Source organism: Ictalurus punctatus, chromosome 3 (genome assembly GCF_001660625.3).
Source record: "Ictalurus punctatus breed USDA103 chromosome 3, Coco_2.0, whole genome shotgun sequence".
Taxonomy (NCBI): Eukaryota; Metazoa; Chordata; class Actinopteri; order Siluriformes; family Ictaluridae; genus Ictalurus; species Ictalurus punctatus.
The window spans coordinates 2,922,213-2,940,976 of record NC_030418.2 but is presented as its reverse complement, the minus strand read 5'-3'; the positions used below and the strand labels follow the sequence as shown (position 1 = coordinate 2,940,976).

The following is an 18,764-nucleotide window of genomic DNA, read 5'->3' as shown; positions in this document are numbered from 1 at the left end:
ATTAGACGCTCTATTGTTGTCGGCTGTCAAAAGCTTTCTAGAGCACGTTTACGCCAACAGCGTATGTAGAGACGCATTTTCTAGAGAACAGCGTAAGTTTTATCGACCCAGCCCCCTTGGCGACTTTATTGGGCGGCCGACACTAAGACCCGCCTATGCTGCCATCTGATTGGCTGGTTGTCACTACCTGATTTGTCCACAAAGAAAAAGATTGGTGGAGCGGAAAAAGGTTGTCTCTAAGGTTGTCAGATATCAGGGGTTTTTTTTGTGGGCCGTGACAACACAAGGCGCTGCTTATATTAGCCCAGCGCGACGTTTCCAGCTTTAGCTATCAATCAATCGATGTGATCGCGAATCTGACCGAGCTCGGAGGGGATTGGTTCGTGCGGCTGTCCATCAACTGGCTCGCGCGTGTCTTTGAGGCTGCCGTGCGTCGCGAGGAGAAAAGAGGAGGGTCTTCCAGCGAGGCTTTTTATTTATTTCTTTGTTTCCAGTCGGGTTTAAATAATAATAATAATAATAACAACAACAGCGATAGCTAGCTAGCTAACCCTAGCTAGCTATTTTCTTTTTGGGGGACTTCAATGTTGTTCCGCTGGACCGAGACGAAAAACTGGACCATATTACGCTAGGTATTAAAACGCCTAAGCGAAGGGAAGGAGGATGAAGCGGCGCAATGCGGACTGCAGCAAACTCCGGCGGCCGTTAAAACGGAACCGAATCACCGAGGGCATATACGGCAGGTAGGGGCTAACCCTCAGCGTCCGAGCTGTTAGCCTGTGAACGGGCTAACCTTTTCGGCATGACGGTCTCCGGTGTCATTTCTAACTGACAGCGCGGTCACTACTAGCTCTGTATATACCATTTAGCCTCACACTGACTTGCTAACGTTGTTTGGCTAAGTCATTTGCAGCCACGGTAGCTAGCTGACGTTATTTTTCCCCTCACCCGTATTCAGACAAACCCCGCCTCCACGTACGCGATTGGCTAGTATTTCACGGCTTTTCGTGATGCGATTGGATAGCCATTTGTACGCAGTAGCGCTGTCCATTCAGAGAGACTTCATGTGTAAGGGGCGGGGCTGTCTCAAACGGGTGGGTTAAGAAAACGCGTTTAGCCGTTCTCTGAGTTAGCTAGCTAATTTAATTAGCTTCTGGTAGGCAGGGCCAGGCCCTCGTTCCTCATTCCTCATCCCTCATCCCACATCATCATACAACGTGTACGAATTTACTACATTTTAAGTTAACCTAGCTGTAAATATGTATGTTTGTATGTACGTACGTTATTATACAAGAGGAACAATTTCCGAATGGCTCCATGTCAAATAGGCGCTTGTGCTCCCTACCTAGTGTACTACACTCTGATCTTTTAAATGTTAAATACATGACGATCAAACGCTGTCCAAGTTGTTCTAGATATTATTTATTATTATCCTAAACTGTAAACCTCTTTGAATTGAATGGGATCAGATGGTTGGGATCAAAGGGTTTCTTATAGGAAGTTGTTCATTTTTCTGCACCCTCATTAGTGCACTACACACGTCCCCTAAATGAGTGTTTTTCCAACAAACAAAAAAAATTGTTAACCAATTTTCTGGTAATGTGAATTGAATAACTGTTAAATATTTTAATGTGTTTTTTTTTTATAGGAAGGTAATATTCTACTCCAAAGCATAATACCTTTTGTTTAATAAAGCAACAAAAAAAAAGATTAGCTGATTTAATTGAAATTTATGTACAGTTTTATTAAAATCAATGTTAATATTATAGAGAATGGTTTGAACGTGGATCATCAGTGTTCCAGTTCGGCGTGTGAAAAGTTCAGGATTTAAAAGAAAAAAAGTTAATGAAATAAATCCAATAAAATGAGTAACATTTAAAGAGGTTGATTATGTTTGAGGACATTTCCTTAAATCTTTATTGTGCACACAAGTAGGGATGGGCTTTTGTTGTTGTTGTTGTTGTTGTTGTTTACAGTGTGATAAATTTTAGTCAAAAAATGTCGTGGTATGAATGGATTTCGAAATCGAGAGCATTTTGTGAAAACCAGTCATTAATTTCAGAACATAAAAGTGAAGAAAACGAACCAACACAAACTCGCACAAATAAAACCGATCTTTCGAATTCGGATGAAAGAAACGGCGGCGTGTTAAAGGTGGACGGGCCGGTTTGTCTCCGACGTAAACAAGAAAAACAACCTTAGCTGGTGAAAGATTTAGTGCTTATTTAGTTGTTATCAATATTATATTAAATATTTTATTGGCATTGAAGCAACTCAAAATAACTTCCACTTCTGCCTTCTAAGGCTTTACCCTGACCGTTCATTTCCTCCCAGCTGTCTGCGCACCGAGACGTCTTATGGAGTTTTGTGGGTGACGCTATATGCAAATGAACTGCGTCGGGGACGCACCGTGCCCTTCACAGGTGATCGACACATGCACGCGAGTACGAAGAAAATCCGCGTTTGAGAAACTGCAAATGCGAAATGCGGCGGAAAGTTCTAGTTCGGTTCGGGTTACGCTTAATAGAAGGTTGATAAACGAGGCGTGTTGTGTGCCTTTTCGGGTTTAATTTTAAAACACAGTGAGACCTGGCTTTGGATTCGACAATAGAAACAAGCGCTCCTTCGAGTGTCTTTATACCGAAGTAAAGCGCAGCCCACGGCTTCAAGCCGTGGGCTGCGTCCCAAACCGCGTACTTACCGTCTATATAATAACTGAAATGCATGTATTTTGCCTTTTATATAGTAGGTACGTCATGCCATGTTCTCTTGTTTGCCATCAAACGGTTGAGCGCTGCCGTGTGGCTACGTGTCCTTTCACAAAATGCGGTGAAAACTCCCACACGATGTCAATAGTGTGAATAAGGTGTGTACATGTCTGTAACGCGACTGAAATAGGAATATTCCACATGTCTTAATTCGCTTTGTGTTTACTTCGAGTATGACTTTAGTCGAATTAAGGTAATCAGAAATCGCTGTTTACACGCAAGTTTCTTAATCAGAGTATCGTCTTAATCAGGTTAATATCGTATTATCCTTGTCCATGTAAACGTACCGAGTGAACTAGCGCAGCTGGGAAGAAAAGTGGCATACTGAGCGAGGGAGCCCTGGTCGTGCGTCCGATGTTGCACAGACTTTCTCCGGTTTCTCCGAGCGCCCCTGGCCTTAATAACATGTGCATGTGGTTACTGTTGTATTGCTGTTTTAATCATCCTCGTTGACAATGTGTGTAATAACAGAGAAGCATCATTGTAGTGTGTGTGTGTGTGTGTGTGTGTGTGTGTGTGTGTGTGTGTGTGGGCCTGGGGCTGTCTTCGTTCGCTTCCTTTTTTTCATTACCACATTTAAACACTTTCAGTTGAATCCTTTGGCGTCGTTGTGTTTCCCCGGTGTTTTAACGTGCAGACCGAGCGCATTTCGTTTCCCAGCCGCTGTGTTTCTCTTTCAATGAAGTACAGTGTGAACAAACTGTACTCGTTTATTGGCTCATTCGTTCGCTTTGACCAGTTTCCTAAGAACCAATCTGTACATTTCTTAAATTGTCGTGTTGCTGTAGCAGATCGTGGTGTGAAACAAACGTTTGTTCGCTTTAGTATAAATAAAGAGTTTGATCGTATTAGAGTGCGGTGTGTTCGCGCGAGTTCAAAGGAAACCAGCAAACGACCGGTTCAATATTTATTCATGCCGAGTTTTCTTTTCTTTTTTCTTTTCTTTTTTTTTTTCTTCTGCGCGACTTCTCACCGTCTCACCAGAAGGTCGTGAGTTCAAATCCCAGTGCTGCCACTGCTGGGCCCTTGAGCACGGCCCTTAACCCTCAACTGCTCACATGTATAAATGAGATGAATGTAAGTCGCTCTGGATAACGGCGTCTGCCAAGTTCCGTAAATAAGATAAAGTAAATAAATGCGTGCGGATATTACGTCTGGATTCACGTTCATGGTGATTTTCACATCTCCTCTTGTTAAGAATATAACGTCGCTGACAAAAGATGTACAAGGACGCATCCATGTTTATTTTTCCCACTTTGTAGCTCAATCGCCCAAAGGTATAAAATATCGTAGCTCCGCTTAAACTCTTGTGAGATTAATCCGCATTGACTGGAGTTACCATGGAAACAAATGTAATAACGTTACCACAGCCTGACAGTTTGTGGAAACCGTTTAACATTAATAAATGCAGTATGTAAATGTGTCATGCAAAACCTCATGAATTGTGTACACACACACACACACAAACTCAAACATCACTCAGACAGGAAGATTACAATAAAGAAGTGAAACTGTATGTTTAAAAAGGTGTGATTGATTTTGCGTGAAACCAGAAGTGATCAGCAACGGCCAAACGCAACACTACACACAATGCACACGCCTTTCTTTTTGTCGACTTTTTGTTTTAAGACCAGGTTCATTTCATCTTCTACAATCACACCTCGCATCGCGTCCATTAAAATTCCAAGCATTGGGTATTTAGTCAGGAGTTTTGCCTGCCTGATCTGTGTGAGAAGGCCACCAGGTATACATCTAGAAAATATTTTAATTGCTTTTTGTCCTTTTGTAATCATAACTGCTTGATAGCCTGAAAATAATAATAATAATAATAATAATAATAATAATAATAGTAATAGTAATAATAATGCACAGGTATGCCATCATTCTGGCTCTGCAAGTCACTGCTTCACCTTCTGTGTATTAACACCACACCTGGAGAGTAATGACATGTGCGCGCACACAGACCTTTGCTTGTGTTTTGTGTGGAAATAAAACACCATACGGTGTGCTGTTTATGGGAAAATACTCACCAGTGTGGCAAAGCGGCGTTACCGTTGCCACCATTTTGATATTTAAAAGTATATTAATACATATTAAAGTAAATAAAAGGTGTACATCCAAACCGAACCAAAAAGCAACACTCCAAATAACAAATAAAAATGGAGACATCCAAAATGAATCCCCCACCCAGGAAAAAAAAAACACTTCAAATAACACAACAAAATTTGTCAGTGATGGTATTAATTTAGTTTTTTATTTTGTTTTTATGTTCTGTAAAATACAGCGAACCCGTAACGGACGAAACCGGGGGAAACTATCGGTGTGGATTTTTGGCGATAACCGATCGTAGTGCACGGTGTGCTGTGTATTCTCGATGGCAAAAATGAACAGCATTTGTACTTCCAGAAACTCACAGTTGATACTCAATTCTGATTGGTTATTAATACTAGCCCCGCTCTTGTCTGAGCTAGTAGTATGTAACTTCTGGTAGTGTCGCAGTGCTCCTGAGAACACTTCCAGTAATTAAAGTACATAATGACGATAATTATTTGGTGTTGTTTGTTTTGTTCTCTCTCTCCTTGTGTCTCAGCACCTTCCTATACCTGAAGTTTCTGGTGGTTTGGGCGCTGGTGCTGTTAGCCGACTTTGTGCTGGAGTTCCGGTTCGAGTACCTCTGGCCCTTCTGGCTCTTCATCCGGAGCGTGTACGACTCCTTCAGATATCAGGGCCTGGTGAGCGATTCCCCCGATCACATGAAAAGCCCCGATTTTATCTCGACATCTTTAAATACACCACACGTGCGATAGTTTAATGTTGCATCATGGTGGTTAGGTAGAAAAGCTTCGAGTTATACAGACTGTCAAACATCTTTTCTTTCAGGCTTTCTCAGTGTTCTTTGTGTGTGTGGCGTTTACATCCGACATCATATGCCTGCTCTTCATCCCCGTGCAGTGGCTGTTCTTCGCTGCCAGCACGTACGTGTGGGTGCAGTATGTCTGGCACACAGGTAACGTCAACACACCATGTTTCATACGATATATAAAGTCGTTCACACGGAAAGGCAGCAGCTGAATGGTGTTTGTTTAATAAAAAGAAAAAAGAGAGAGAGAGAGAGAGAGAAAGTAGGAACGCTTGTGGTTTGCTGCTGTTTTGTTTTTTTTCACAGCGTGATGTTCAGTGGTTTTGTCAAAGTGTCACTTGTGCAAATTTTGCTCCAGGCAGTTGGAGCCTCCTCATCTTTTGTTTAATCATTCATGAGCATGTAAAAACCGCAGAACTAGAAAAGCAATATGTGACCGTAGAAGCCCTCGTCTCACACACACACACACACACACACACACACACACACACACATATGTAAGCCAAGACATGTTTATTTGGCCAGATTAACCAGCAAAGCGATGAGTAATGTGTTGTTTTTGTGCGTTTGTGAAATTCTGAATGGAAATGCAAGGAATTGGAGGTGAAGTAGAGACGTTTTACTAACAATAAAGCTCAAACAAAAGATCATTTAAAAAAATAATAATAATAAAGACCATTCAAATGAATGATGGCAGAGAAGTGTTGCATGTCTAATGATTTTCCAGTTCTACTCAGTAGTGTGTGAAATGCTTCACCATCTGTTGTACATAACTCCTAGCATGCGGAGAAGGATAGCTTCCTATCTAAATGTTTAGCAGCTAAAAATAGATGTTACAGTGACAATGAGAACTTGATTAAAAAGCCACATGGACCGTGGCGCACAGAGAGAGAGAGAGAGAGAGAGTACGAGAGATGGTCAGTGTAGGGGGATAGTGTGAGAGTGGGAGAGCTAGAACAGGGAGTTAGAGAGAGAGAGAGAGAGAGACAGATGGAGGTATAGAGAGAGACAGTGAGAGATGGACGGGGTAGAGGGAGAGATAGAGACAGACAATGAGACATAGAGAGACAGACATACAGGGAGAGAGATGCAGCGAGAGATTGAGGGGGTAGAGGGAGAGTGTGGGAGAGAGACATGGAGGGAGGGAGAGAGCCAGGAGAGAGCAAAAAATGGACAGGGTTGCGGTAAGAGAGAGACTTGGAGGGAGAGAGAGACAGTGAGAGATGGATGGGATAGAGGTGAGAGAGAGACATTGAGAGTAAAGGGGGAGAGAGACATACGTGGAGAGAGAGACAGTGAGGGGTAAAGGTGAGAGAGAGAGAGAGACGGGAAAGAGAGAGACACGTATTTTGTCAGCAGTTATTTCTTTGTATTTATGTTGTGTTGTGTTTGTGTTAACTTAATTACATATTTATTGCATGGATACTTTTTTTTAAATAAATTATTTATTTTTAAAATTTCTATTATATTTTTATTTTCTCTATTTTATGGTTCTTTCCTTTTCCTATCTTTTTTTTTATTCACCCTTTCTTCCACGTCTTTCTTGAGCTGAATTTTAATGGATGTAACGTTCTCTATTATTATTATTATTATTATTATTATTATTATTATTATTATTATTAAAATGGTTATAGTTGAGAAATCTGTAGACAGACATTTCAAAAAGTTTGTCCCACGTAGGCTATGTCTCTAAAATCTAAAATTTAGTTGACACCTAAAAATGGAAAATTAGTTTGTTGCCATGACTTTAAAAAAAGAAAAGCGAGCAGTATAGATCTACCTGATAATAACACCTAACAGTGGAGTAATAATTAAACTGAACTCGGTGCAGATCAGATCAGACCCGATCAGTCCGTGCTTGTTTCACACACATCAGCAGAAAGGCTAATGACAGCTGTGTGTTCACTGGTTTGGATGTCAGTGTGATGAATAGAAAGTGAAGGCTGTTTGAGAAAACCGTGTCTAGACCTGTTGATGGCTCAGGAGTGTCATGCTAATGAGTGCCAGGAAACAGATAGTGCAAGTGGACACGCCGACAAAGAGAGAGAGAGAGGGGGACACGCCGACAAAGAGAGAGAGAGAGAGGGGGACACGCCGACAAAGAGAGAGAGAGAGGGGGACACGTCGACAAAGAGAGAGAGAGAGAGGGGGACACGTCGACAAAGAGAGAGAGGGGGGGACACACCGACAAAGAGAGAGAGAGAGAGAGGGGGACACGCCGACAAAGAGAGAGAGAGGGGGACACGCCGACAAAGAGAGAGAGAGGGGGGGACACGCTGACAAAGAGAGAGAGAGGGGGGACACGCCGACAAAGAGAGAGAGAGAGAGGGGGGGACACGTCGACAAAGAGAGAGAGGGGGGGACACACCGACAAAGAGAGAGAGAGAGAGAGGGGGACACGCCGACAAAGAGAGAGAGAGGGGGGGACACGCTGACAAAGAGAGAGAGAGAGAGAGAGAGAGAGAGGGGGACACGCCGACAAAGAGAGAGAGAGGGGGGACACGCCGACAAAGAGAGAGAGAGAGAGGGGGGGACACGCCGACAAAGAGAGAGAGAGAGAGAGAGGGGGACACGCCGACAAAGAGAGAGAGAGAGAGAGGGGGACACGCCGACAAAGAGAGAGAGAGAGAGGGGGACACGCCGACAAAGAGAGAGAGAGAGGGGGGGACACGCCGACAAAGAGAGAGAGAGAGAGGGGGACACGCCGACAAAGAGAGAGAGAGAGAGGGGGACACGCCGACAAAGAGAGAGAGAGAGGGGGACACGCCGACAAAGAGAGAGAGAGAGGGGGACACGCCGACAAAGAGAGAGAGAGAGGGGGACACGCCGACAAAGAGAGAGAGAGAGAGGGGGACACGCCGACAAAGAGAGAGAGAGAGGGGGGGGGGGCACGCCGACAAAGAGAGAGAGAGGGGGGACACGCCGACAGAGAGAGAGAGAGAGGGGGGGGGGGGGGACACGCCGGCAGAGAGGGGGGGGGGGGGGCACGCCGACAGAGAGAGGGGGGGACCACACGCCGGCAGAGACGGGGGGGGGGGGAGACACGCCGGCAGAGACTGGGGGGGGGGGAGGACACTCCGGCAGAGACTGGGGGGGGGGGGAGGACACTCCGGCAGAGACTGGGGGGGGGGGGGGAGGACACGCCGGCAGAGACTGGGGGGGGGGGGGGGGGGAGGACACGCCGGCAGAGACTGGGGGGGGGGGGGGGAGGACACGCCGGCAGAGACTGGGGGGGGGGGGGGGAGGACACGCCGGCAGAGACTGGGGGGGGGGGGGGAGGACACGCCGGCAGAGACTGGGGGGGGGGGGGGGGAGGACACGCCGGCAGAGACTGGGGGGGGGGGGGGGAGGACACGCCGGCAGAGACTGGGGGGGGGGGGGGGAGGACACGCCGGCAGAGACTGGGGGGGGGGGGGGGAGGACACGCCGGCAGAGACTGGGGGGGGGGGGGGGACGACACACGCCGGCAGAGACTGGGGGGGGGGGGGACGACACACGCCGGCAGAGACTGGGGGGGGGGGGGACGACACACGCCGGCAGAGACTGGGGGGGGGGGGGACACGCCGGCAGAGACTGGGCGGGGGGGGGGACACGCCGGCAGAGACGGGGGGGGACACACAGAGACGGGGGGTGACACGCCGACTGGGGGGGGCTGACACGACGACAGAGACAGAGGGGGGGGGCACGCCGACAGAGACAGAGGGGGGGGGCACGCCGGCAGAGACTGGGGGGGGGGGACGACACACGCCGGCAGAGACGGGGGGGGGGGACACACGCCGGCAGAGACTGGGGGGGGGACGACACACGCCGGCAGAGACTGGGGGGGGGACGACACACGCCGGCAGAGACTGGGGGGGGGACGACACACGCCGGCAGAGACTGGGGGGGGGACGACACACGCCGGCAGAGACGGGGGGGGACACACAGAGACGGGGGGTGACACGCCGACTGGGGGGGCTGACACGCCGACAGAGACAGAGGGGGGGGGCACGCCGACAGAGACAGAGGGGGGGGGCACGCCGGCAGAGACTGGGGGGGGACGACGACACACGCCGGCAGAGACGGGGGGGGGGGGACGACACACGCCGGCAGAGACGGGGGGGGGGGGGGGGGGACACACGCCGGCAGAGACTGGGGGGGGAGGACACACGCCGGCAGAGACTGGGGGGGGAGGACACACGCCGGCAGAGACTGGGGGGGGAGGACACACGCCGGCAGAGACTGGGGGGGGAGGACACACGCCGGCAGAGACTGGGGGGGGAGGACACACGCCGGCAGAGACGGGGGGGGAGGACACACGCCGGCAGAGACGGGGGGGGGGGGGACGACGACACACGCCGGCAGAGACGGGGGGGGGGACACACAGAGACGGGGGGTGACACGCCGACTGGGGGGGGGCTGACACGCCGACAGAGACAGAGGGGGGGGGCACGCCGACAGAGACAGAGGGGGGGGGCACGCCTACAGAGACAGAGGGGGGGGCACGCCGACAGAGACAGGGGGGGGGGGCACGCCGACAGAGACAGAGGGGGGGGGGGCACGCCGACAGAGACAGAGGGGGGGGGGGCACGCCGACAGAGACAGAAGGGGGGGGCACGCCGACAGAGACAGAAGGGGGGGGCACGCCGACAGAGACAGAGGGGGGGCACGCCGACAGAGACAGAGGGGGGGGCACGCCGACAGAGACAGAGGGGGGGGGCACGCCGACAGAGAGACAGACACTGAGTTGGCCAGAGAGACAGACAGAAATAAAGGCAGAGAGAGAGACAGACACAGTCACAGATAAAGGGGGGGGGGAGAGAGAGAGAGAGAGAGAGAGAGAGAGACCGACGGAGAGGCAGATAACCCTGGAAGCCAGCTCTCTAATCTCTGTATTAAATATCATGCTGTATTCAGGGGCAGTGTTTCCATTTTCTGTGGTTAACCGTGGTTATTTTTATATTTTTAAACAAGAAGCTCTTCAATAATATTAAAAACACAATAAAACGAACCCATTAATAAGGATTCAGCCGATCAGCTGAGCTTTTAAAAAAGCGTGTGCCGCTTTACTTCGAAACGCTTTAATCCAAAATCACTGAGTCAGGGCTTTAATGCGCGTCTGAACTCTACAGAGTCGGTGTGAACAGAGTGACGCGCTAGTAACCTAACACAGCGTGTGCTTTTGTGGCTCAGCTGAAAACAGAAAATGATATTTCAGAGACTTTATGAACGCATTTCATGAATGAGGCGGTAGATCCACGGTTACGGAGAACATTTCGGATGCGAGTATGATCCTGTGCTTGGTAAAGATGTTCAAATGAAAGCAGAACGGCTCTCAGCTGAGAGTACTAAACCCGGTGATTCGTGTCAGTGTGACAGAATAGCATTTGGTCTTGTTCGTCCTCACCTAGACTGTGTTTCAAATAGGTCGGCAGGAGAAAATCGAAGAACAGGTGTAATTTAGTTTTGATGGAAAACACAAAAGCACTCATTTTTTTACACCGTTAATGGGCTTGTTAACATCAGTGTGATTTATTTATTTATTTATTTATTTATTTATTTATTTTTAACAGGGGGAAAGAAAAAAAAAAAAAAGTATTTTGTTGGAGCTGGCTAATTCGACAAACGTACTCCGTATTGAACTCCGTATTGAACCGAAATAGTCCAAAAGTTCCTCTGGCTTGTGTTGGGATTGTTCTTGTTTGTGAATGTGCTCTGGAAAATCCCTATAAGATATGAGAGGCATGAGTGTGTGTTGTATGGGTTTTATATAAATTGCCTTGATCTTCCTGTGTGTACAGAAAGAGGGGTCTGCCTCCCCACCGTGTCCCTGTGGATCCTCTTCGTTTATATCGAGGCAGCCATAAGATTCAAAGATCTGAAGGACTTTCATGTGGATCTGTGTCGTCCCTTCGCAGCACACTGGTAAGAAACCGGTCGGGGACCTGAGTCAGTCAGAGCGACACGCCTCATTTCTGTTTTCAACAATGACTTCACCACGCTGCCTGTCGGCATCCGGGTCATCCGTTTGTATTCGGAAGGTGGTGTAATTTTAGAGGAATGTCTTGCCAAATAGCACGGACAAAGAGCAGGCAAATAGGAACATGATTCACACCTAAGTGGAAGGTGGGGCTTGAGTCTGGCTCCACATGGAAAATTACCAGCTGCAGCTGACATGGTGCCGAACCAAAAGTCCAGGAGGGAGGTGCTGGATTCCATCCATCCCTCTTATAATTCTAAACCATGCCATGCTGTACAACACAACAGAACACGTTAAATACAGTTATTCACCCCGAAACACGCTCCACCCCTTTGAACTTTTTGTCTGACTCCACCCCGGAAGGCGGAGCTGGATCGGGTCTGACTCCACCCCCATGTACTTTTTGTTCTGCGGCAGGACTTTTTGGCCGCAACAATCGCAAACAAAACTCCTGTACGGACTGGACCACTTAGTTGTTGCAGTTTTCCAGCAATTTTTAATGCATGAACAAATGAACCAAACTTGAAGTTAGTCGTGTCAGGTGAGCCCGCGCTCTCGATTACTCACTCACATGCACCTCCCAAAACGAAGAGATTTTTACATTTTATTTAAATTTTTTTATTTATTTTTAACCCGATTATACATCAGGGATTCAACACAAAACAGAAGCGACTGCAGTCATGAGTCGTGAAGATGAGTCTTTGTTCTCTAAAGCCGGAGGAAGAGAAAACAACATGGAACAAGACTGAATGTGGAAAGTCCAAAAAAAAAGTACCTTGATTTTCCAACAACTCATTGAAGAACTGAAACTGTGATAAATGTTTATATATATATATATATATATATATATATATATATATATATATATATATATATATATATATATATATATATATATATATATATATATATATTTTTTTTTTTTTTTTACTCAAAAATCATGAATATTGGTTGTTTTTTATAAGAATATTCTAAAAATTAAAAAAAAAAACCTACAGATTTTACACTTGGTCTAATTTGGAAAGCGTCTCATTATAACAATGTATTTTATAATTGGCTGTCACAAAGGTATTATGTTAATGTTCTTGATTGCTCGGTCTGATGGGAATTTAAGCAGATAAGACGCTCGCCGGAGCGCTCTCATTTCACACGGTGGTTCTGAAAACCGTAAATGAATTGTAACGTATTCGTTAACCCACAAATGACCTGCATTCAGCGTGACTCTTAACGAATTAGTTGGCCGGAATTAAACGAACAAACTTTACATTTCCTTTTCCAGCGATTCTTATGATTTAATGGACGGTCGAGTTTAATATCAACCGTACAGGCATCTTAATGATTTGTTCATGACGTGTCTCCGAACGCTTTTAATCCATCTCTGTAGTATCGGATACCCGGTGGTGACGCTGGGCTTCGGCTTTAAGAGCTACGTGAGCTACAAGATGCGTCTGCGCAAGCAGAAGGAGGTGCAGAAGGAGAACGAGTTCTACATGCAGCTCCTCCAGCAGGCCCTACCGCCAGAACAGCAAATGCTGCAGAAACAAGAGAGAGAGGCCGAGGAGGGTAAGTGTTATGATGTGTTTAGTATTTATAGAACGTAGATGTATGCGGTTATAGCCCTGGACAACCAGAGTCTAAACTCTCTAAACTGTGCTCTCCCGGCAGCGGCAGCTAAAAGTGCGCACGACGCCGACTCGCCCCCCGCAACTCAGAACGGCTCCGCCGGCGGCAAGAAGCCCGCATCGAATACTTTACCAGAGCTGGAGTACCGCGAGAAAGAGCGAGGCAAGGGCGAGTCTAAGAAACAACATAATCAGAACCAGAACCATCACAGCAGCATCCTGCCCGTAGCGGACTATAATAAAGCACAGGAGCTGGAGTACATGGAGAACAATGTGAACAGCAAGAGACTGAGCAGCTCCGAGCTGCTGGGCAGCACCGAGAACCTGCTTCTGAAGGAGGACAACTCTTCGTCGTCGTGCTCGTCCTCTTCCTCTAATTCCACCTCCTCGAAAAATCACAAAAACGCCAGCGCAGGCGGCGGGGTCGGGGGTAACTCGTCACCGCGTGGCCACGGGACGGCCAACGGCAGCGTGCCGTCCTCGACAGGACCTCCTTCCTCGTCGGGGAAGGGCGAGAAGAAGCAGAAGTGCGGAGGGAAAGGGGGGCACCGAGACCCGACAGATAACTGCATCCCTAATAACCAGCTCGGCAAGCCTGAGGCGCTGGTCAGGTAAAACCCGCGCAGGCATGCGTGATCATATCGTTATTCACAAATATACAGCAGCCTGGGTTTCCTAATCTTTTACTTTTGTTGCTATGAACGTTCTGATGTAATGGTTAGTCTGTAATTATCTCTCGAGGCTATGAGGGTTGTATTTAATGTATTTTTACATATCAAAGCTCTTAGCTTGCCTTTCCACCTGTTAGTCCATTTCTCTTTTGGACCGTTTCCTGTTTGGTCCATTTCTTTAACTAAGCTCACTATTGATTGTTTTTATTAATTAAGGAATTTATGAATTAAGTATAATTACATAGTCATAATAACACTGTAATAAATAATTGTGTGATTCTGTCTTTTTTCTCTCTGTCAACCCCAGGCTGGAGCAGGACGTGAAGAAGCTGAAGGCCGAGCTGCAAGCGAGCAGACAGACTGAGCAGGAGCTGCGCAGCCAGCTGGGATCTCTGGGCACGTCAGAACGCAGCGTCCGCTCCGAACTCAGCCAGCTCCGTCAGGACAACGAGCTGCTACAGAACAAGTGAGGAAAATATCCTCACCGCATTTGTCCACTTGCTTATATGCATTCATATAGACACGTAACAATCGTGCACGTGTGTTTGGTTTGTTTCAGGCTCCATAACGCCGTGCAGGCAAAACAAAAGGATAAACAGACGCTGGGGCAGATGGAGAAGCGTCTGAAGGTGGAGCAGGAGGCACGAGCGGCTGCAGAGAGGCAGCTGGCGGAGGAGAAGAAACGTAAGAAGCTGGAGGAAGCCACGGCGGCCAGAGCCGTAGCCCTCGCAGCCGCATCCAGGTACGCTGCATCTCGCCGTTATGCCAGAACCTTCGTTCTGAGCCCTTCAGCTAACTCGGTTCATTTACAGTCATTACATTCCCAAACCATTCCCAGTAAGTTAAATGCCTTGTGGAAGTATTGTGTGTTTAGGGGTGTCGCAAGAGTTCAGAAACAAAGTAGTGAATTAAACCGGTACCTCCTATAATACAGCTGCAATCAAAATTATTCAACCCCCATTGCAAATCAGGTTTATTGTTTAAATTTGCAGACTTTAATTTGTTTACAGTGAACAAACCAAACAAAAGTGATTGAAGCGAATGCTTCAGGTGGTTTTCCCCAAATTAAATTTTCACAAGAAACCTGATTCGCAGTGTGGGTTGAACCATTTTGATTGCAGCTGTACACCTTTTTGCTCTGGTTCTAACAGATCTCCAGTGTTTTTGCAGTTTAAAATGATTTTGATCAGACCAGCCAGGGTCTTTCCAACAGGACTCAAACTCCTTCATTCGCAGGGCGAGGCCGGAGTTAATTTTCGTGCTTGACTTCTTCTTTTAATACTTTCCAGTCCGTTTATTTCCACGCACGTCTGGCTGAAATACCACTGTCTGAGCCATGTGTGTCTCTCAAGAAGTCTATCTTCTTCTTCTTTATCTTCCCCACCAACTCCCCCCACCCCCCCAACCCCAGAGGTGAGTGCACAGAGTCTCTAAGAAGGAGGATCTCCGAGCTGGAGACGGAGTGTAAGAAACTCACGCTGGACATTAAAGTCAAAGAGGACTTGATCCACGAGCTTGAGCTCAAAGTCCAGGTGAGTATCATTCACAAGGTTCACGTAGATGCCGCAAAATAATGGTATATGACAAGCAAATGACTTGAAACATTGTAACACATTCTGTCTCTCTTTAGGAGCTGCATAAATATAAAGAGAATGAGAAGGACACCGAGGTGTTGATGTCTGCACTGTCAGCCATGCAGGATAAGACCCAGCACTTGGAGAACAGCTTGAGTGCAGAGACTAGAATCAAACTGGACCTCTTCTCTGCCCTTGGAGACGCCAAGCGACAGCTGGAGATCGCACAAGGTCCGTGCTTGGGTGTAGGATCGAAAACGATGGGATGTTTTAGATTCGGAAAGCAGGATTTAGCTATTATACTTTTTATGTATATATATATATATATATATATATATATATATATATATATATATATATATATATATATATATATATATATATATATAATATATGTGTGTGTATATGTATGTATATGTATGTATATGTATGTGTGTGTATATGTAGGTAGGTAGGTAGGTAGACATTACTCATTGTGTTCAAGGTCCCAGTGCACCCACACGTAAGGAATAAACCACTTTGGGACCTTCAGTTCCTGGGAAAGAATCAACCCTTGTGGTGTGATGTGGTACTGCACGTCACAAAGTGTTTAATTCCTCTTAAACGCTAACAGTTTTATTTCATTAAAGAATGAAAGACTTTTTTTTTTTAATCTGTTTATAGTTGCCTGTTTTGCAACAAGTAGCAGTCTTTCCCTTTTATTTCTCTCTCACAAAGTTAGTAAGATTTCCAGTCGGCGGAAAACTATCCGCTCAGCTGACGCTGGAGACCTTTAAAACAAACATCTCACCGTATCAATGATCACGCACGTTTTTACGTGTCGCGTCCACCATACTTGCGCAAGCTGTTCCTTTAGAAACGATGATGTATTAGAGCATTAATACACACACCTGGAAATGAATCAACAGCGCATTTAAGTAGCATGGTAGTAGTATCTTAAGCACGGCAATGGATCAAGGATAAGAACAGCTACAGTATACTGACATCTAAAAGTCAGTACTCGTTATTGACCGGTGCCCTTTATCAGTATCGTATCGATAAGCATAAAATGGGATTTGTGTATCCTTTCACAACTTTTCGAGTTTTTTGGTGAGTTTGGATTTGAAGAACCCTGACGCATGTTCCTCTCCCTCTTCCAGGTCAGATCCTGCAGAAAGATCAGGAGATAAAAGATCTGAAACAGAAGATTGCCGAGGTGATGGCAGTCATGCCCAGCATCACTTACTCAACAGATACCAGCAACATGAACCCAGTCACCCCCCACTACTCCTCCAAGTTCATGGACACCAGTCCGTCTGGCCTGGACCCCAACGCATCCGTCTACCAGCCCCTGAAAAAATGAATGCCTGCGCCAGCTCACCATACCATCCATCCATCCTTCTCTCTTTCTCTCTCTCTCTCATTTTCTTTCTCTCTCTCATTTTCTTTCTCTTCATAGGCCCAGACCTGGCCCCCTTCAGAATGTTTGGGGACTTTTTTGTTGTTGTTTTTTTTTTTCTTTTCTTTTTTCTTTTCCTTTCTTCTTCTACTGCTATTTCTCGCCTGGTCAGAAGGATGTCGTATTGTGTGACTGTATTTGTTGTAGTAAAAAAAACAAACAAACAAACAAACAAAAAAAAAAAACGAGACAAAAAAAACTTTTAAGGGACATCGCCCGCCGAGTAGGAATCTGCTGTTGTTGGATTTTTTTTCTTCTTGTAAATGTCTAGAAACCTCACAGATGTTGGCGTGCATTTTGGGTTTTTTTTCCGTCTTTAGTGCAAAAAACGGAAAGGCTCTCACTTTACTTTTCCTGTACATTATTATTGGCCTTAAATATATTTTTTTTTCTTTTCTTTTTTTTAAAGGAAGGGACAAAGTCTCAGATTTACAGCTTTAGCGCTTTATTAGAACGTTCTCTTTTTTTTTTCAGAAAAAAGATGATTTAAAACGAGATCCCAAACTTCTCACTAAATCGCTGCCCGTTTAATAATGGTAAAAGCAACGTGCGAAAAAGTGGTATAACTGAAATTTCAAAAATTTGAATAAGCGCCGAACCGTCAGATACCCCAGTGCCTTTAGACAGGACCACATTGCTGAATCTGAAAGATTTTGTCCCCTGCTATCCTTCGAGCCCCATTTTTACAACCGTTTCCCGATCAGATCTGGAGCCTTTGTCCCGACAACACCATCTCTCCAACTGTGAATACGGATTCGGCCCGGAAATCTTGTTTACGCCTATTTATTCGGCCTGTGTTGCACTGTTGATTAAACAATGCTTGAAGAGTAGCTTAGAAGAGGTGGGGGAACAAAAAGGTATGGATATTTTGCAGCGTACACGGCGAGCCTGAGCATGTCCCAGAATATTCCAGATTAATCCATTGACCAGGCAATTCTATATCTGACAAAAATGCAAAAATTTAGTCCAGTGCCAAGTAGCTAGGGTTGTGATTTTGTTCTACAGTGATGTGCTGGGAAACAGAAGCAGCTAACAGAACCTTCGAGTGTATTTTCTAGTTCAGTGTCTTGTTGGTGTTGCCACACGATGGCGCTGTTGTGCATAGGAAAGTATTTGGTTCTCAGTATTGCAGAGTTCTCGCCCTGCTAAGGACGCAGGTGTTGAGGAAAGCCAGCCTGTCGTCTTTCTCAAGACCCTTCGAGTGAACCTCAAGTGTTCAGTTGGAAAGGGCGCAATTTTCTGTGGATAAAATAAATAAATAAATAAATAAATAAATAAAATAAAAGCACTTACTGAGTATTTCTCAGATGATCCCTGGGATAACCGCAACATCAGTGCATAAGATGAAGCTGGAACCTTCATCCAGCTGTGATGGGAAGAAGATTTTAACATTACAGAATGTTCTAGTGTGGTTTAATGTGTTTATAAAGGTGTCTTGAGAAAGAAAGGCTTCTGATTATTTGAATGATTTGAAAAAGCCCGTTGTTTGTATTGCTCTTTCAGTACTAAGATTGGGATAGCCCCAGTGAATCCTACGTGGTGTTCTAGTGATCAGCAATGGTTGTCGTTTTTTTTTTATTTTATTTTATTTTTTTCTTTTGGAGTGCGCGTGTGTGTTTAAATTATGGACAGTTCGTCCCTGAGGTGTTGGCCGAACGTTAACGTCCGCCTACGGTGAAGTTAACCGGTCTGCAGACGAAAAAAAAAAAAAAAAAGTGAAAATTTTCAAGTGAAAAGAAGAAAGCACTTGCTTTGCGTTCTTTGCCCGATGTCTCCTCTTTCTTTCTTCAGACCTTACTGTGGCTGCATTCTCACTCTGTGAGGTTTACAAGGAATAAAAGGTTGTTTTTTTTTTCCTGGCAAGTCTTTGTG

The 18,764-nt window shown here is 46.1% G+C and overlaps 1 protein-coding gene across 1 annotated transcript; it reads left to right on the top strand.

Moving 5' to 3' along the window:
- Positions 1–260: 260 nt before the first annotated feature.
- On the top strand, positions 261–18,755 carry maco1b (macoilin 1b). Its single transcript, XM_017464675.3, has 11 exons — positions 261–743; positions 5,359–5,500; positions 5,649–5,775; positions 11,409–11,532; positions 12,972–13,150; positions 13,253–13,820; positions 14,188–14,346; positions 14,440–14,622; positions 15,292–15,412; positions 15,511–15,685; positions 16,594–18,755. Exons 1-11 carry the CDS (start codon positions 664–666, stop codon positions 16,794–16,796), a joined length of 2,061 nt encoding a protein of 686 aa, XP_017320164.1. The 5' UTR covers positions 261–663; the 3' UTR covers positions 16,797–18,755.
- The last annotated feature ends 9 nt before the right edge of the window (positions 18,756–18,764 follow it).